The sequence below is a fragment of the Saccopteryx bilineata genome, chromosome 1 (assembly GCF_036850765.1).
Source record: "Saccopteryx bilineata isolate mSacBil1 chromosome 1, mSacBil1_pri_phased_curated, whole genome shotgun sequence".
In the NCBI taxonomy this organism is placed as follows: Eukaryota; Metazoa; Chordata; class Mammalia; order Chiroptera; family Emballonuridae; genus Saccopteryx; species Saccopteryx bilineata.
The window spans coordinates 179134801-179153940 of NC_089490.1; the positions used below are offsets into that span (position 1 = coordinate 179134801).

At 41.7% G+C, this 19140-nt stretch overlaps 1 protein-coding gene across 2 annotated transcripts in view; it reads left to right on the plus strand.

The window, feature by feature from the left end:
- Positions 1 to 2573: 2573 nt before the first annotated feature.
- The window catches only part of TLL1 (tolloid like 1), a 190223-nt gene continuing 173656 nt past the window's right edge, over positions 2574 to 19140 (plus strand). For both annotated transcript variants that reach the window (XM_066280266.1, XM_066280275.1), the window contains exon 1: positions 2574 to 3149. In XM_066280266.1, the coding sequence (XP_066136363.1) occupies positions 2981 to 3149 (169 nt within the window). In that variant the 5' untranslated portion in view covers positions 2574 to 2980. The remainder of the gene's footprint in view (positions 3150 to 19140) is intronic.

Genomic DNA, 19140 nt, shown 5'->3' on the forward strand with positions numbered 1-19140 from the left:
TGCCAGCTAGAAGCCAAGGTGACTTCGGTACGTGTCTTACTAAAGAAACCAGTCTCCTCATTTTATCTTCCTGAGGAGGTTGGATTCACATGATGTATATGTATGTGGCTACAAACACTCAACTTCCTTCTCTGTGCATATTCTTGTTTTTTTATATTCTCTTGCAAATTCATGTTTTCCATGGACAGGACAAAATCTATTTTTAGTTTGCAATCATGACAACTACAGAAATAAATTAAGCTTAAATGTATGTATTTTATTATTATAGACTTAGATTTAATAAATATTTTTAAATAATACTTAAAAATAAATCAGGGATTGAGTCCTGTGCTATAAATAAGTATTCTCTGCAGGCATTTGAACTATAAAGAAACATTTCTTTATTTTGATTTGAGGATCTATGTCAGTCATTCTAACTCTGGATCACAAATTTATAAAACTGTAAGACTAAGCAATAATACATTCTTTAAGGAAAACATAATAGGCATCATTATATAATGAGGCAGATGTCTCTATATGGCAGTAGTTTTTCGGGACAAATGAATGAGACATATTTATTCCTTCAAGTGATGTTTAGGCCAACTCCAGGTAAAACTCTTGCAAATTTACGTATGATCAAATAGTATAACTAGATGTTTGCTGACATTTAGATTAACAAGGAACATTTTAAAGGTTTGGGCCTAGGGAGTTGGGACACTGTCAGCAGCTCAAGAGCAAGGATATTTAAAGTGACGTTGAATATTCTAGACTTTCAGATGGGCTAAGCAGAATGCATTCTTGTTTAGCCCTGCACTAGAGCAACACCTTTATTAATTATGCAAACATTTTTTTTTGGATGGGTAAAAGAACTTGAGAATGACTCAGCAAGAGTTTTCAAAACCTCTACCAGTTTATTGAGCATGCTCTCTTCAAACCTGCCCTCTGCTCTGTGACCTGGGGGGGGGGGGGAGGCTTAAACCTGTGAGATTTCCAAAAGGGAGGCATGCATCACTGAGAAAGCCCTAGTGTTATTAGTCAATTCTACCTAGTCCTCTCATCCTTTTATTTTTAGTTTAAATTGGAAATACTTGATACTTCTTCAAGATTAGCCTTTAATTTCTCTTCAACAAACATAAAACCTGGTCAAATCTGACCTGGTCTACCTATCAAAGGCACATACGTGTGTGTGTGTGTGTGTGTGTGTGTGTGTGTGTGTGGTTACCTTCATATATCCCTTTGGATGAGACTATATTATATGTTGATGGTAATTTCGGAAAGGGGGGAAATTTTAATGTTATGTAAACATGTAAAGGCAACGAACGATTTTTTACAAGTCCTTACTAAAGTGACAGCTCAATGGTTAGTTGGAAAAAGAAAGGCTTCCAATCACCAGTCCGTTGTTAATTTGGGGGAGACGTCCTCTCACCTCTTTTGGAAACGACTTGCAGATGTGGGCAAACCTCTGAATTGCTCACACCAGGGGTTTTGCAGAGATTTCCTCTGATTTTTTTTTTTCCTTCCCAATTTCCCACAGCCTGTGTTTGTCTTGCGTCTGCTAGGCTGACATGCGGTTTACCTCGCTGATCCTGCTGCCAGGTTTTACACACTCTCCTCCGAAGTAAAACAACTGAAGCCCAAGGATACTGAGCAACTCTGGGCATGGGCGCCAGAACTGTCATAGAAAATTTGCTTCCCGAGTATTCCTTCCAACTTCCCTTCCTGCGCCCACGTGAGCAAAAGCGCCAGCCCATCAGCAAGGTCTTAACGTTTCCTGCTGCTGCAATCTGTAACTTGACTTTGGATTTTTTTTTTTTATTGCAGTTTTGGGGATAGTCCTTAGCAAAAGTTTTTGGTTAGGGAAATTTAAAAGGACTTTTAAACTATTTCCTTACCTAAGTCACGAAGGCTCCGACACTTTTCCTTCATTCTTGGGCTGTACCTAGGTTAATCGGCAGCGAAGGCAAGAAACACACTTGCTGTTTATTTGCGGGGGGAGGGGAAGTAGAGATTTGCAGCTAAGTTATCCTGATCTCTCGACCCCCCGCCCCCGGTCTGACACTCAAGACTGACACGTATATCACTTATTAATTGCTCTCTGAGGGCGCGCGCACATATTTTCATTTTTATCTTCAGTAAAATATAAATGGAATTGTCAGCGCACTCGTGTCTGTTTGTTTGTATAAGGCTATCAAAAGAAGTCAGAGAGGAGGCTGTGGCCCGGATCCTGACCCTGATTGTATGAATAAGTAAGCAGGATGCAAGTGATTGGGTTAGATGCAGCGAAGATTTTTTTTTTTTTCAAGTTAGGAAGAGGGTAAAAAGACAGCCGGGGCGGGGGGAGGCAAACATCGCATCCCCCAGTCCTTAGTTTTGCTCTCCTTGCAGTCGGTCGCTTTGCTGGCTTCTGCAAGCTTTTAAGGTCTCGAGGCGTAGACATGCCTGTCCCCCACCCCCTTCCTCGGTCTCCCCTTTCAGTTCAGATGAGCTGATGTGCAGACCGGATTCATCTTCCCGGAGCGACGGCAGGCGCAGGCGGCGGCAAGCGCTCGGCCGCTGGGTCCTGGCAGCGGCGGGGGCGCGGCGCGGGAGCCGGAGCTCCGGTGGCAGCTGAGCCCGAGGGGCGCCGCTCGCCCAGCGCGGCCGTGGGAAGTTCGGCCGCCAGAAGGAAGATCTGGCGGGCTGCGAGCACCCGCTCCGCGAGAGCCGAGTTTGCCCGCAGCTGCCCCTCCCCGCCTACCGGAGCCGAGCTCCTTACCTGCCCTCCGCCCACCCGCGGGCCACTCGCCAACTTCTCTCTGCAACTGGGGGTAACAGGCAGTTCTTGCCCCCTCTACTGTCCCAACGGCACCCGCATGTCTCCGGACACCTGAACACCCCGGTTCTGCCGAGGAGCCTCCCCGTAGGGAGAGGAGCACCGGTTCCCCTCGCCCCGCACATCAACGCGGACCGCGGACGCCTCACCTCCGGGTCCGGTCCCCTCCTTTTCCTCCAAGGGAGGAGGATGGGGTTGGAAACGCTCTCCCCGAGGATGCTCATGTGGCTGGTGGCCTCGGGGATTCTTTTCTACGGGGAACTGTGGGTCTGCACTGGCTTCGATTATGATTACACTTTTGAGGGAAGCGAAGAGGATAAAGCGGAAATGATAGATTACAAGGACCCATGTAAAGCCGGTAAGTGCCGCTCCAGGTTGGGACGGTGGCGCGCCGGGGGCCGCGGCGCTCGATTGTCGGTGGGTGGCAGTGGGAGCTCACCTGTTTCTTTCCCTCCCTCGCCAGCCCCTCCGCCGCCCCTCCTTCTCGTCCCTTCCTTTACTTCGCTCCCAACCCCCAAGTGGCAGCCGCCGCGGCCCAAGTTGACTGGAGTTCCGTGCTGGTGGCATCGAATGCCAAGCTCCAGTCTCCCAGTTTGCGAAAAACGTCCTAGAGTTCAGATTCCCCTCCCCTCCCCCAGCAAAACGAAACGAGCCATAAACACAGCTGGCTGCCGTAGGTTTTAAATACCGACACTCAGCCGGCTTTATGCCTGGAGGGGATAACACCTCTTCTTTGTTCCCGAAAAGGTGGGTGGGGATGGAATTGCTACCTCGGGACACGTTTGCTCCCTCGTTTGCCAGGGATTTCAAGTGTGGGTTCCAGGCGAGAAAGGGGTTGCGACGACCTTGGAAGCTCTCACGCTAGAAGGAATTCAAATACATTTGCCCATTTATAATAAATCTATTTAAAAACCCAAGTTGCCACCCCATTCAAACTTGTGTCTTCCTTCCTGCGTACACCCTTGGGAACTACAGCTGGACCGGCACCGCCTGAAGCTCAGCTTCTACTCGCCCGGTCCCCGACCGCCCGGGGACCTTCCCCTCCCCTGCGCGCGTCCCGTGCCTCTGCTGGTCTCTCCTCCGGCGCGGGGCGGTGCTTCCCTCTCGCCGCTTCAGGTCGGAGCCGCACGTGCCGCGCCCGGAGACCACGTGAGCGCCGCGCCCCAGGACGCTCGCGCCCGTCGCGGCACCCGCGGGGGCTACTGGGGCTCTTGGACCCAAGCTCTGCTGACTTGAGGTCGAGGTGACCCGGATTCAGTGTGGACTCACGACTGACTTCTGAAGAAAGGTTACAGGGGTTGTTGAAAGCGACTTGGCAGTAGAGTTATTTGTAAGCTGAAGGCACGACGTTCTGTCCCATCTCAAGAGGTGTGGGCTTGGAAGAAGCAGAGGAAGGGAGTGGGCAAAGTACCAGAAGTATCTCTGCCTCTCCAGATTGTGTGCGGGGTGCGTCGGTCAGTGACTGCAAGTTCTTTCCTTTCCTAGCTGGGTAAACCTCATTCAACCTGTCTTAGGCCTGAAGGAAGGAGAGATATACACAAATGAAAGATAATGCTGGAAATTCCCTTGTTAATTTCTACCTTTGCTGACACTTTGTTCTGACAAGGAGAATGTGTGTGTGTGTGTGTGTGTATGTTTTGTGTTCGCGTTATCAAATCTTTCTTAGTGAACTCTTACTGCAGATACTTAAAACTTACAGTAGCTTAGAAGAAACTTGTCAGTCTGGAACCAAAAAAATGTGATTTAATTCACTTTGGCTTACCAATTTTCTCATCTTTAACATTCCATCTATCCCATCAAAAGTTTCTTGGGCCTTCCCTGATGTTTGGAGGAGAGGACAGGGCTAACTGGTGGCTGGGCAACCAGAATTTAATTCCACTCCCTACACATACCTTTTATTGAGAAATTTGTTTTGAATGATCTCTGCAAATGGATGACATTTGTGTGCTTTATTAAAGTTTTAGGTAAGGTGGAAATGAAATATATTATTTCTAAAGATTGTCCAGGAAAACTGTTCATGTTGTGTGAAAGTTTCAACCAGCTATCAACCTGAGAAACCAGGGCATATGTATACATTGGTCCAGTTTCAGGAAAATATATTTTCTACACAAAGAGTTTCTGCCTTTTAAACATCATTAACTTTAAATATGAATATATTATCAGAAGTGTCAAAAATTGGCTAATACATTTTCAGCAGTTAATGTTGTTTCAGGCTTATCTGATATTAGAAATTGTCCAGAAGGTGATTTTGTGAACATAAATACTTTCTATTGATGAATGTTTTCAATTTTAAAATTTTAGTAATTGCCCCAAATGTATTGAAATACTTCAAGCATAAATGTTTATTTTACTCAGCAAATAAGTTTCTAGGGCAAGAGAAAAGAACCCTTAATAGCATTTACTTTTGTTTTTCCTTTTATCCAGGTTTATTTTTGAGCATAATTGTTGAAGTTAAAACAACTTTGAATGGATTATTACTCTAATCTTATTTCTTCCCTATCTTTGTGTACAAGAGGCATGTGTGTGTGTGTGTGTGTGTGTGTGTGTGTAGTGAAAGTGAATAAGAATGGCTCAAGAGGAAGGCTGAGAAGTTTGCCCAGAATTTGAGATCACTTTTTAAATGATCAACCCTGCTTTTTAATTTAGTGAAATGAAAGGCTTTAATTTACCATCTTGGGTAAAGAATGGCAAACTCTTAGTGCCTCTTTTTTTTTGGCACTGTATAATACAAAAGTTGTAATGACAGAAAAAAATAGTACATTGAAATCTCCAGAGTCAAAAGAGGGTCTCTACAATAAGAAAGATGAGGACAGTTATGTGAAAGATGGCCATGCAAAAGCAAGAAAAGGAATGCTCTCCAGACTTTGGGGCACCTTTGATCTGCCCATTCCAAAAGGCAGAGTGGTGGGCATGGCCCTGGAATAAAATGTTCTTTTTGAACTTTCCTAAAAGGTGTCCTAATACCCCTTGAACGATAAGAGTGGATTGATCTCAAATAGCTTTTAGTTTCAGAGCACTTTTGAGTATGTTATTTCAACACAGCAGCCCAACATGGTGGAATTTGTTTATCTTCCCATTACACAGACTGAAAAACGGATGCTCAGTGAGGTTAAATGTGTTTGTTAAGATCTCCATAACTTGCCTGACCAGGCGGTGGTACAGTGGATAGAGCATCGGAATGGGTTATGGAGGACCCAGGTTCGAAACCCGGAGGTCGCCAGCTTGACTGCGGTCTCATCTGGTTTGAGCAAGGCTCACCAGCTTGAGCCCAAGGTCTCTGGCTTGAGCAAGGGGTCCCTTGCTCTGCTGTAGCCCCCCAATCAAGGCACATATGAGGAAGCAATCAATGAACAACTAAGGTGCAACGAACAATGAACAACGAAGAATTGATGCTTCTCATTTCTTTCCCTTCCTTTCTGTCCCTATCTGTCCCTCTCTCTATCATACACACACACACACACACACAAAATCACCCATAACTTGATTTCAGGTCTCCTGGCTGCATGTCTGGCTATATTAAATGATTGCTATAGTCTTAGCTGGCCTTTTGGAGGCCTTTCTTGAAAAGCAAACAGCAGAAATCCATCCAGGTTTACCTGCAGTCTAGACTAAGAGCAATGCAGTTACTTTTATATCTGGTGTGAGTGGAATGGTTAAACAAATAGTTTCATCTTTTCCAAACCCAGTTAGCTTATAAATCCTTGAGGACAAAAGTCATACCTGATTTTTAATGTGTATCACAAGACTGGATTACCGCTGTTAGGTATCTGTATGTTCTCAGTACCTTCTCAATATGGATTATTAACATTGATCATCAGCCCTTATCTACAAAATTCTGTTCTAACAAAAATCAGATGTTATCCAAGGAAGAATATTCATAACGGTAACGTATTAAACATTATGCCATACTTAAATATATGTGAAACAATATAATTTGTATACCTATCAGAACTCAGATTTCAAATCCATGAAACTAGAGGTCAAAAAGGAAACCTTGGGCCCTGGCGGGTTGGCTCAGTGGTAGAGCATCAGCTAGGCATGTGGAAGTCCTGGGTTTGATTCCTGGTCAGGCACATAGGAGAAGTGACCATCTGCTTCTCCACCTCAACCCTTTCTCTCTCTCTCTCTATTCCCCTACTGCAGCAAAGGCTCGAATGGCTCGAGTAATTTGGCCTTGGGCACTGAGAATGGCTTCATGGCCTTGCCTCAGGTGCCAAAATAATGGCTCTGGTTGCAACAGAGCAGCAGCCCCAGAAGGGCAGAGCATCGCCCCCTAGTGGGCTTGCCAGGTGTTGAGCAGATAAAGTTATTTTTTCTCACCCTTATTGTTAAAGATGGCCACTGCCCTCACTGATATAGCTAGTTGCCCTTCTTGCTTGGAAGGGAAGTGGTTATGCTAATATGTATTGGGAGAAGGCTTTCACACCAAAAGGTTTTAAAAGGTGGAGCTAGGAGGCCATTTTGGGAGGGAGTGATCATGTTCTTGTAGAGACAAACAGCCCATGCTGTAGCAGGGCAGAGAAAGGCCACATGGAGGAGAGGAGGCAGCCAAAATGGCAGAATGGGGAAGGAGAAGCCAATTTTGTAGGAGAAGGAGATGAGGAACAAAGGTAAATAAAACTGGTGAGGTAGAAGCCTTTAATTATAGGAAAACTCAGACGAGTCAGTAGCTTTGTGAGCACTCAACGAGTGGGTTTTGGAGCCCAGGGTATGTGTTTTTACTCGCTTGCCGAGTGTGAGTCTAGAATAAAGGAAAATGGACCAACAGTTCTTGGCTCTGTTCATGCCTTACCGTCTGTCTGGATCAAATGCGAACCTGCGTTGGCCAGGAGGCTTTGATGGTGGCCACGGATACTGGCTATACACCGGGTGAATCCTGGTTGGGCACATGCTGGAGTCTATCTCTGTCTCCCCTCCTCTCGCTGAATTTTAAAAAAAGGAAACGTTGTGTTAATGTAATTGAATTTTGATTTGGAAATTTTTGGTATAAGTGAAAGTAGATAGTTAATGCAACACAGCTTCAGATATATTTATATAGCCAAATCCATTAGGACAGAAATGTAGGTAATTAATCTCTATATAAATAGACACAAAGATGCAGATAATTCAAAGGAATGCCTGTCTTTCTTCAGTGTAGTACATGGTCACCTGAGTTTGCAGTCAGATGTCTACTCTCTCTAGTTCAGAAGGGTCCTGGGGGACCCTGGCGAGCTGACGCTGCAGGAAGTCATCATTCTGGAACAGAGACTGAGGTGTCCTGTTTCACTGTTGAACTATTCCAATAGGTGTTAATCCGAGTATTAATACGTGAAGAGCCTGTGCAGATTCAGGGTGTAAATTAATCCCTTAGATATGTTCAGAGATTATCTGGAAAAGCAGAGACCTGATAAACCAGGTCCCACAGACACCATCCCCCCTACCACCACCGGCATTCTTCCCCCACTTCCTCCCTCCCTTTCTTCCATCTTTTCTCTTTTTGTACTTAAGGGATATCAGGAAAGCTCAAGCAATTGAAAATGTAATATCAAATGAGATTGAAGAAATAAGTATTTTGAATGGTGGGTAAAAGCTGTTAAGACTGATGAGGTACATTCACTGTTGGTGGGACTGTAAAGTAGTACAACCATTATGGAGGAAAGTATGGTGGTTCCTCAAAAAACTGCAAATAGAACTACCTTATGACCCAGCAATTCCTCTACTGGGTATATACCCCAAAACCTCAGAAACATTGATATGTGAAGACACATGTAGCCCCATGTTCATTGCAGCACTGTTCACAGTGGCCAAGACATGGAAACAACCAAAAAGCCCTTCAATAGAAGACTGGATAAAGAAGATGTGGCACATATACACTATGGAATACTACTCAGCCATAAGAAATGATGACATCAGATCATTTACAGCAAAATGGTGGGATCTTGATAACATTATAAGGAGTGAAATAAGTAAATCAGAAAAAAACAAGAACTACATGATTCCATACATTGGTGGAACATAAAAATGAGACTAAGAGACATGGACAAGAGTGTGGTGGTTACCAAGGGTGGGGTGGGGAGGGAGGACATGGGAGGGAGGGAGGGAGAGAGTTAGGGGGAGGGGGAGGGGCACAGAGAACTAGATGGAGGGTGACGGAGGACAATCTGACTTTGGGCGAGGGGTTTGCAACATAATTTGATGACAAAATAACCTAGACATGTTTTCTTTGAATATATGTACCCTGATTTATTAATGTCATCCCATTACCATTAATAAAAATTTATTTAAAAAAAAAAAAAAAAAGACTGATGAGGTAAAATATTTCTCCAGAAGGGAAACCTTATCCTCTCTTAGACAGTGTGAGCACCCTGAAGAAAGACTTTCTACCTTCAATCTTGTCAGTAAATGACTCTTTTTGGAAAACATCCAAGCATGATTAAAGGTCAGTGAGTTGCAAGGTTAAATTTGTCAGTGAATAGCATATGCAAGCCTGTTTGTATAGAAATAGGTTTTAGCATCCTACAGGATTCTTTTTTCTGCTTTGCTTTATAACTAGTGCCCTAGTTTTTTAGTATACTAATTCTTGGGATAATTTTCATACATTTATAGTTTCTTGGTAAGATTTCCTCATTCTTTCAGTCCTCAATGTTGTACTTTCCAGCTTCGTTGGCTGCCTTTTGTTTAGGTGTGGCATTGTAGAACTGATGTTCGATGCCATGTCTGCTCTATTCCATCACAATATTAAATACCCACACATATATTTCTTGGTGGACACCACTCTAGGTTGCCAAACCCTCATGTTAAAAATGCATTTCATGGAGCTGCTTCCCTCAGCCAGTCACTTCTGTTTTCGTTTCCATTTCTCAGACCTTGAATTTGTTTTTTGTTTTTTCTTTTCTCTTTCTGCTTCTGCCGCCAATTCAGAAGTGGCCAAAATACAGTTTTTGCAAAAAGGATGGATAAGGCATTTTATGCTGGATGCAGCAGTTGAATTCGGTCCTTCGTTTGCCAATAGTGAGTGATTCTTCAGCCTTTGTCATGAGCGCCCACCTCTACTCTGAGCCCACAAGTGGCAGCTACTGTTATTAGGTATGAGTAAGATTTTTCTAAAATATAACCCCCCAGATTAATAATTCCATGAATTATTACATGAAGTATCTCAGAGAAGAGACTATAGGGAAGGGATTCTCCCTTCTCTGTTAGGCTTCCTTAGTCCACACTAAAACAGTGAAAAGTGTGTAGGAGCCTAGGGCAGGCCTGTTGTAAAAGTTAATATGTAAGTCCACAGCTTTTCGTCTGTTCCTCGTGATGGCTCACTTTTCTACGAGTCTAATCATGTGCCATTGCAGATTCTTCTACGGAAACCATATTGTCTCCCCCATTGTATATGTATGAGTCTTATTTTTGTACCTCAGAGCAGCTCTCCCTGATTTAAAGTTTAGACTCACTTGCCTTGTCGTTGCCACTATATTCTTTGTAAACTTTAAGAATATTAGTCACATCAGCAATCCTTTAGGCCTCTCAGTCACTGAGTTTCGTGGAAAGGAAGTAAGCCTTTAAATTCTTCTAGAATTCAGATAGAAAATATCAAGTGCTAATGATTTTCCAGCATTAATTTTCTTTTCTCTTTAGAATATTGCCTATTATTTCTAGCAGTACCTTAGCATCGTTTGAAATATTTAAACCTGGGTCCCTCCATAAGCTTTTCTAAGAATGCTTAGAAAAGATAGAGGCAAATAATCCATTTAAAATGAGGCCTTGCACATCCTGCTGCTCCCATCTGGTGTCTGGGGAGGTGGGGGGAGGGGCGGTGCTGCTTCCCTGAACCGTGGGCAAGGCCCGGGCAGCATCCTGGGCCGCAGCTAGGCTGGCCTAGGCCAGGGCTCAGGTGCCTGGCAAGATTCCTGGCAATGTAGGATTTCCTCTACTGGGGAAATTTTTGAGGGCTCTTCCAGTGCTTTCGTATTTCAAGACCTGGAATTAATCGTGGACTTATCCTTCCTAAATTAAGGCTTGGAGAGTCCTCTCTCCAACCCTGAATACAGTAGAATGATTTAGCAATATGGCTTTAGTTGTATATTTCCTCTAGTTATCTACTGAATAATAATACTTGGAAAGGAAATTAAAAACAAAAACCTTTTTTTATAGCCTCAAAGCTATGGAATGAATCCCATAAAATGTGTTCTTCCCCAGAAAGCGGGAGAAGGGAATCCTTGGTTGTTTATTTAGTTAGCTCTTGCCATTGTTAGCCCTGAAAATGGAATATTGTCTATTAGATTTTGAGACTCTGTGGGCTGGCTCATGGAATCTTGTTTTTTTAGCTCCTTAAAAACTGTGCTAATGCTGGCAAGCTGGTCTGAAGAGCTCAACTATATATTTGTATGGAGAAGTATTGTAAATTAGGTGTTAATTGAAATTCAAAAAGTGGACACGAAGATGTTTGCCTTACTCAGCTCTTCTTCTGCAATTTCCACTTATAGGTTAAGGTAAAATATTTGGTATAGATATCTGAAAAACAAACCAACTTCCTTGAATGATAATAATTCTAAGAAGTTGAAATCATACATTAATTAAGTCAGAAGTGCTTCTAAATATATTATTTTTCTTAAAATTTAATTTTATGTCTTAGTATCCTACTCAAAGCATTCACCTCAATGTTTAAAAAAGACGTTTCAACAGTTTTTAATACACTGCACTATTTAAAGATTGTGGGACTCTGTAAGGGAATGGAGACACAAACCACATATTTATATCAGCATTTGATGTCTTCCAAGATGTTGAACTTCCAATCAGTTACATTTAATTTGTGTGATGGGGGAGGCGGAGGTGTAGTAAGAGGGTGCAATAGTTTCTTCATTCCTTACTTTTCTTATTTATGATAACGTGTTAGCACATGGGTTGTCTACCACAGGGCACCTCGAATGGCCCCTGGCATGGCTGCTAATATCCACATCGTTTGAGCTCTCTTCTTCGGCCATGAGTGACTTGAAGTGTTTATTAGGACCATCTTGGCTGTAGTACAGCATTGGGAACCACCTGGGCAACAGTTCAGTGGATTGATTATCCTGGAAGGAGGGAGCTCCGTTTCTCTGCCTTGAGCATAAAGGACTAGTAGTTGAGGGTTTGTGTGTTTTGTATCTAGGTTATTGTGTTATTAAGAATGCTTAATTTCATGGAAGTTAAATCTTAGTGATACCCCAGGAAGACTCTCATGCATACCCTGAAAACAGCCAAATGGAGAACTTTCAAGAGAATAAATTCTTGGACCCCATACACCTCACTTATGTAAGATTTGCTTTCATGACTCATGTCAAATAGCATAGTTCATATTTTTACATTAAACATTTCAAATGGGCTCCTATCTTCACTGTTCCAGTCAGTTATTACTGTTACCCCTTTTTGGCAAAAGGGGGCGCTGAGACTCGGAAAGGTTCCTGTCTGGGCTGTCATCCCAGTTGGTAAGGGGTGAGAACTTGAATCCAGGTTCTGTATTCCAGATTCCAGAGGCCGTTCTTTCTTTTCTTTTTTTTTTTAGTTCTCCAGGTTGGCCCTCTCGCCAGTGTGAGTATACTAAGACTGGCAATTGAGGAGATGGTATTTGTACAGTGGACATCCATCCACTGTGATTTTCTTTGAGATTATAGCTTGCCTTCATCATTCTTACTCTTCATAAGACATACACTGTATTGTCAGAGTGGGGGAAGCTACCACCCAAATGCCCCGGTTAGGTACAAGACAAGGGAAAATGCTAAACAATGTACGGGAGGCACTGCAGTGTGTTGCCCCAAGTGTATGAATTGTCACAGCAATCTTCCCATGTTGATTAAGGCAGGGGTTGAATTGACTTTGCGTAGAATTCAGTCATTAGTGTTCCTTCTTGGCACAGGCTCTAGCATTTTGTGTGGTACATGTTAAATTGTTTCACACTTTCAGTTTGCTTTCTGAGTATTCAGTGAATTCGTGATTATGAGCCCACAGAGTGTGAAGAACATCCTTTCAAATGCAGGCGATTCAGGAAAGTGGTTTACAGTGTACATTATGTATGTAAATGATGTGTGAATGCCTTTGAGAAAACAAATATGTTGTGTGAAGGTACATAAATAACTTGATCTTTTTCAATCCCAACTTGTCTAAAAGTCCTAAGGTCAAAAGCTTGAAAGCTTTTAGTGATCACAAGGTTAAATAAACTTCTTGGAACTCCAGTCTGGTTTCCTAAGAGTAGGAAGTCTGGTACATTCAAAATATATACTATATGTAATATTTATTATATTACAGTTTTTTTGGAAAGATATCAGAGGTAACCGATATAAACATCTATGTGTTGTTCTCTTGGCTACTTGCTCAAATGCTTGGTATACTCAAAATATATTGACAATTTTCAATTCATACTGACTGATGTGTGAATAGAATCTTAGCCAGCTAGCCTTTCAGAAAACATATTTTTAGCAAAATACTAGGTTTTCTGGGAGGAAGAGATTCTGCTTATACTTGTTCTCTAATAAATGGATAAGGACAAAACCTGGTAAAACTGGCTTCCCTTTTCTGTCTCCTTTTTGAAACCCAGTGACAAAGGGAACTTTTTCTTTTCTATATGCTTTTTAGTGCTAGGAGAAGAAATAGTATACATCCAACCTGGGTTGAGTGTAGACTGCAGGCAGTTATCCAGGGAGGAATAATTGGGATTTGCCATCTGGAATGGGTAATGGAAGTAATGACCTAAATTGGGGGCTTTGTGTGCCTTATGTTTCATGGGGAAAGAGACCTGTGAGCAGTTTGCTGGTTGGACTAGTGACTAAGAATTAAAACACAGAAGGAAGATAATGATTATAGAATACACCTCCAGTGTGTCCCAGGATTAACATGTTTGCACTAAGAACAGATGTCTACTGTATATAATGGAGCTCAGAGGTGGAATGTGGCTTCGTGCACAAAACTGTAGGCTTCATAAACAAGTATCTTATAATATATCTTATTTCTATATCAAATAACACCTAGATCTTAGTGTTTTAAGATAACTTGCCTTATGTTACCCAGCAATGGAATTAGATTTTGAGTACCATGTGTTGCTATGGTGTTTTTTCTTTTTTATTCTTTTTTTTTTTTGCTTTTGGGGATTTTGGATATATTTTTGAAAGATGGGGTTGGTTTCAAAATTATATTTTAAGATTTCAGGGAGGCAGAATAGTGCATCTATTAAAAGCTTGGACTTTGGAGTTTGATGGACATGGGTTCTAATACTGACCCTACCATATAGTAATTGTGTGGCTTTTTGGAAAGACTTGACCTGTGGTGGTGCAGTGGATAAAGCGTCAACCTGGAAACAAAAAGATACTCAGTCCCTTTACTATAAAATGATGTATAAAATAGAGATGGTGTTATGCTCTTGGCATTAATTTAGGGATTAAATTAATATAAAGTAAGTATATAGTAAGTGCTATATAATTTTTATTCATAGTAGCATAAATATTTAGGATAGGGGTCCCCAAACTACGGCCCACGGGCTGCATGCAGCCCCCTGAGGCCATTTATCCGGCCCCTGCCGCACTTCCGGAAGGGGCACCTCTTTCATTGGTGGTCAGTGAGAGGAGCATAGTTCCCATTGAAATACTGGTCAGTTTGTTGATTTAAATTTTCTTGTTCTTTATTTTAAATATTGTATTTGTTCCGGTCTTGCTCTTTTACTTTAAAATAAGATATGTGCAGTGTGCATAGGGATTTGTTCATACTTTTTTTTTATAGTACAGCCCTCCAACGGTCTGAGGGACAGTGAACTGGCCCCCTGTGTAAAAAGTTTGGGGACCCCTGATTTAGGAGGTATTAGATTTTTTTGAATTGCAATTATATACTTATTTGTGGGAAGATGATCTTTATAAAAACATTTGTGGGATAAAGTACTTTTTTTTTGCTGCCATATATGCATATTTCAAGTCCTCTATCTATTGCAATTAAGAGCTTAAACCTATTGGGCAAACAAGTGTGTTAGGCTTGCTCGCTTGCACTTTGCCTGATTGGTGCATGAGCTCGGGGCAGCACCAGGTGTATGTCGTCTCTGTAAGGCTGCAGGTGCTTGCCCTCAGGGCAGCAGATTGTGGATTGCCTACTGCCTTTGGAGGGGCCATTTTTTGCTATTATTTGCCGGAGAAGGGGGTCCCTCCCCACCCCTCACCCCCAGCCTGTTTGCTTGTCAGCCCGGAGAGAAGCAGTTTTCCCTGCCTGCTTACTTGTCCGCTGTTGCAAGACTCTAATAAATGCAGTGGCCCACTATTTTCAGGCTTTGCAATTTCTCTACCATCTGCCCCAATCCAATGTAAACCTGCATGGCCATGGCCACTGGTTGTACAACCCCCAAATAGACATTTTTGTTTGGAAAGATATCAGAGGTAGCCAGTATAAACATCTATGTGTTGTTCTTTTGGCTACTTGCTCAAATGCCTGGTATACTCAAAATATATTGACATTTTTCAATTCATACTGACTGATGTGTGAATAGAATCTTGGCCAGCTAGCCTTTAAGTAATTTCTGGTTCAGATTTTATTTGCCATCTGGATTAATTTGAAGGCTTGCATACTCACAATCCTGTATTTACGCAGAGTTAAATTTAAGCACATGGCTCTAAGCTATGAATATTCATAAACTCATCAAAGCTTTTTTGAATGCTTACTGTGAATGAAACATGGATTTATCCTTGGGGTTACAAGAATATGAAATATACAATGGCTGACCTGGTGTAGTCTTAACTTTACCCTTTGCAGTTGGACAAAGTTTATGTATAAATAGTTGTTTATATTCAAATCATGTAATTGTATGCTAAAGTTATTTCAATTTAGTATTTGAAAATGGATACTATTGTAAATTATGATAATCAGAATATATATTCTTATAAATATTTCCTGGAATTTTCTTTGTCTATGGTATACAGTAGTCTCCTCTTGTCTGCAGGGTATACGTTCTCAGACCCCCCCCTCCCAGTGATGCCTGAAACAATGGATAGTGCAAACCTTATATATACTGTGATTATTTTCTGTTACTTCATACCTTTGATAAAGTTTAATTGATAAATCAGGCAATATCATGGATAGAAGATTTGTGCTTACTGTAGATCTTAGCAACCTCAGCATATATTTTTTTTCTTTCCTTAGTCAAAAACTTCAAACTTTTTATTTAAAGGAAACACTATATGGCCTGACCAGGAGGTAGCACAGCGGATAGAGCATCGATTGGACTGGGATGCGGAGCCTGGTTTGAGCCTGGAGGTCACTGACTTGAGCGCAGGCTCATCCGCTTGAGGTCAGACTCACCAGCTTGAGCGTAGAGTCGCTGGTTTGAGCATGGGATCATAGACATGACCCATGGTCGCTGCTTGGGCCCAGAGGTCGCTGGCTTGAAGCCCAAGGTCACTGGCTTGAGCAAGGGGTCACTCACTCTGCTGTAGCCACCTCCACCCCCTTACCCTCTGTCAAGGCACATATGAGAAAGCAATCAATAAACAACTAAGGTGCCACAACAAAAAATTGATGTTTCTCATCTCTCTCCCTTCTTGCCTGTCTGTCCCTATCTGTCCCCTCCCTCCTTCTGTCTCTATCTCTCTTGCTAAAAAGCAAACAAACAGAAAGCACTATATGACTTCTGTTTGGGAAATTTAAATTGCCAGTCCCACTACTCTTGAACTTTGGGACCATTATTAAGCAAAATTAGGTTTACTTGAACATAAGCACGGCTACCTCCACAGTTTGATAACCACGAGGGCTTCTGAGTGACTGACAGGCAGGAGCCTCTACATCATGGAGGTGCTGCACAAGGGATGGTTCACGTTTGAGGCAGAATATTGTACGGCTCCCGAGATTTTATTGTGATACTCAGAATGGCACATAATTTAAAACTTACGAATTGCTTACGTTGGGAATTTTCCATTTAATATTCTCAGGCCACAGGTAACTGAAACCACAGAAAGCAAAATTTCAGATGGGGGGGACAGTTGTATGAAAAATAAAGCTTTGTAGAGCACATAATAATATTTAAATGTACTGCTCACAATAATTAGGGGATATTTTATCGCTTTGTATTCATTTTGAAATATCCCCTAATTTTTGTGAGCAGTATAGATACTTTGCAGACTTCGTTATTTGACAGTGGATTGAGATGAGATGTAATCATAATTGCTAAGATAATTATTTGCAAGGAGTCTGTATTAGTAATCGTGATTTCCATTTATTTTTTCTTAGTTTGATTTAAAAAATATCAACTTCTCATTCGTTGTATCTTCCCACATTATCTACTCAAGTACATTTCTGGCCTCCACAGTATATCCTTATCTTTAAATACCTTTAAAGGTATATGGTTGATTTTTTGTTTGTTTGTTTTGTTTTTGTTTACAGGTCAAGAGAAGCAAATATAAATGATAAAATAAAATGAATGTAGTGTTTTTACTTGCACTATTCTATTGTGGTTTTGAAAATCAAAAAAAAGAAGTGAAAACAAGTTTTATTTTCTGTATGTATGGCAGTTGGAAGGCAAATTGTTCTGGAAATCAAGAATGTAAATTCCAGGACGGGCTCTAACCCTGTATTTGTGTGTAACTGTGGGGATAGCCCTAGATCTCCTTCGTGTCAGTCTCTCTGGCTTGGAAATTCCTAAGGCTATTCAAGCCCTGAATCTTTTTGACTCCTGGTATCTCAGATATCAAAAGCAATGGTACCAAGTGGTACCAAGAAGGTGCAGGGCCAGTGACCCACACTGTCCACTGAGAGAGAGGGAAGGTGTTTCACTTCTCCAGTGCTCACTGTTCCTAAGGCCTTAGGTTTCTCTTGCTTCCAGCCAAACACGGCCTTAGGCTGTGCAGTTCCCTGACTTGCCTTTGCCAAAATTGGCCTTGAAAAGTTTTCTGCATAGTTTCCCATCTCTCTTTCCCCACCTCAGTCCACCATGGAAAAGTCTTCTAGAACAGTGACAAGGTAGGCAGGCATCGCCTATATGCCTATAAGAGCATGTCTGCCTCACACTACCATCAGAAATGAATGATGCTAAGTAGGGATGTTTCATAGGACAAGTGATTTGCATGTTGGTTGAGCAGAACATAGCGGCCAGAGTCCAATTCTTTCAAGTTTGGGATCAGTATTCATAATGGAGAGAACAAGAGCGCCAGGCAAGGATATTGCAAGAAATTTTTTCTGATTTGAAGCATTTTGCTAAAACAATGACATGTTAAAAGATACATGCTTATATCAATTAATCACTTGTATCTATCCTTGAAAACATTCTCCCATGTCTAGTAAATGTCTAGTGAAGAACTACTTTTTAATCATGTTATCTTATGTAAAATATACTTCCTTGTTTTTAAGTGAATAGTCTCAAATTCTCAAACAAATTATTGCCACAGGAAGCTTTCATTTCTGAGGTTTTATGATACCAAGAGATGTTAATGGCATGAATCTAGATAGTGTGGTTTAATTTAAAGAACACCGGGTACTGTGACAGGAGACTTAGGTGCAAGTCTTGGCTCCTCTATGTTTAATTATATCATCTTGGTCTACTTTATGTTTCTGAACTTAAATTCTTATTGTAACTTGTGGGTAGTGATACCTAATGTATAAAAAAAGGATTAAATGCACAGGGTCTTCTTGGTAAACTGTGATGCACTGTGCAGATGAAAATTAATACAACCAATATTTTGCACCTAATATATTTAAGGAGGATGCTTGGGTGATGATAATAACATGTGTTTCCTTCCTATAAGGATTTCAATATATACTGGAAAGAAAAGCAATAAATGTCTCAATTATCACTGTGAAAGTACGATAAACAAAATACTGTGGTAACACAGAGGAAGTGTGTTTGTGATAGAGAAGTTTTTTTAAGGAGAGTGGACTTAGAGCTGAATCTCAAAGTTGTTTTTTTCAGTGAGAGAGGCAGAGACAGAGACAGAGAGATACAGAGAAAGAGATAGGAAGGGAGAGAGATGAGAAGCATCAGTTTTTCATTGCAGCACCTTAGCTGTTCATTGATTGCTTTCTCACATGTGCCTTGACCCGGGGGCTTCAAGCCAGCGACTGTTGGGCTCAAGCCAGCAGCCATGGGATCATGTCTATGATTTCATGCTCAAGCCAGCAACCTCAGGGTTTCGAACCTGGGTCTTCTTCATCCCAGGCTGACACTCTGTCCACAGTGCCACTGCCTGGTCAAGCTGGATCTCAAAGTCTTATAATTTTTTTCTGGAGAAAAATGGTGCAAAACTTTAGAGTCAAATAACTAAAAACGGAAGCTTTGAAGATTTACAGAATTTTATCAAAGTACAAGAAGTGGTAAGTAGTCAAATATAGGCAGAGCAAAAGGTATATAAGGGTTTGTGCTTTGGCAAGAAATGATTCTAGAAGGT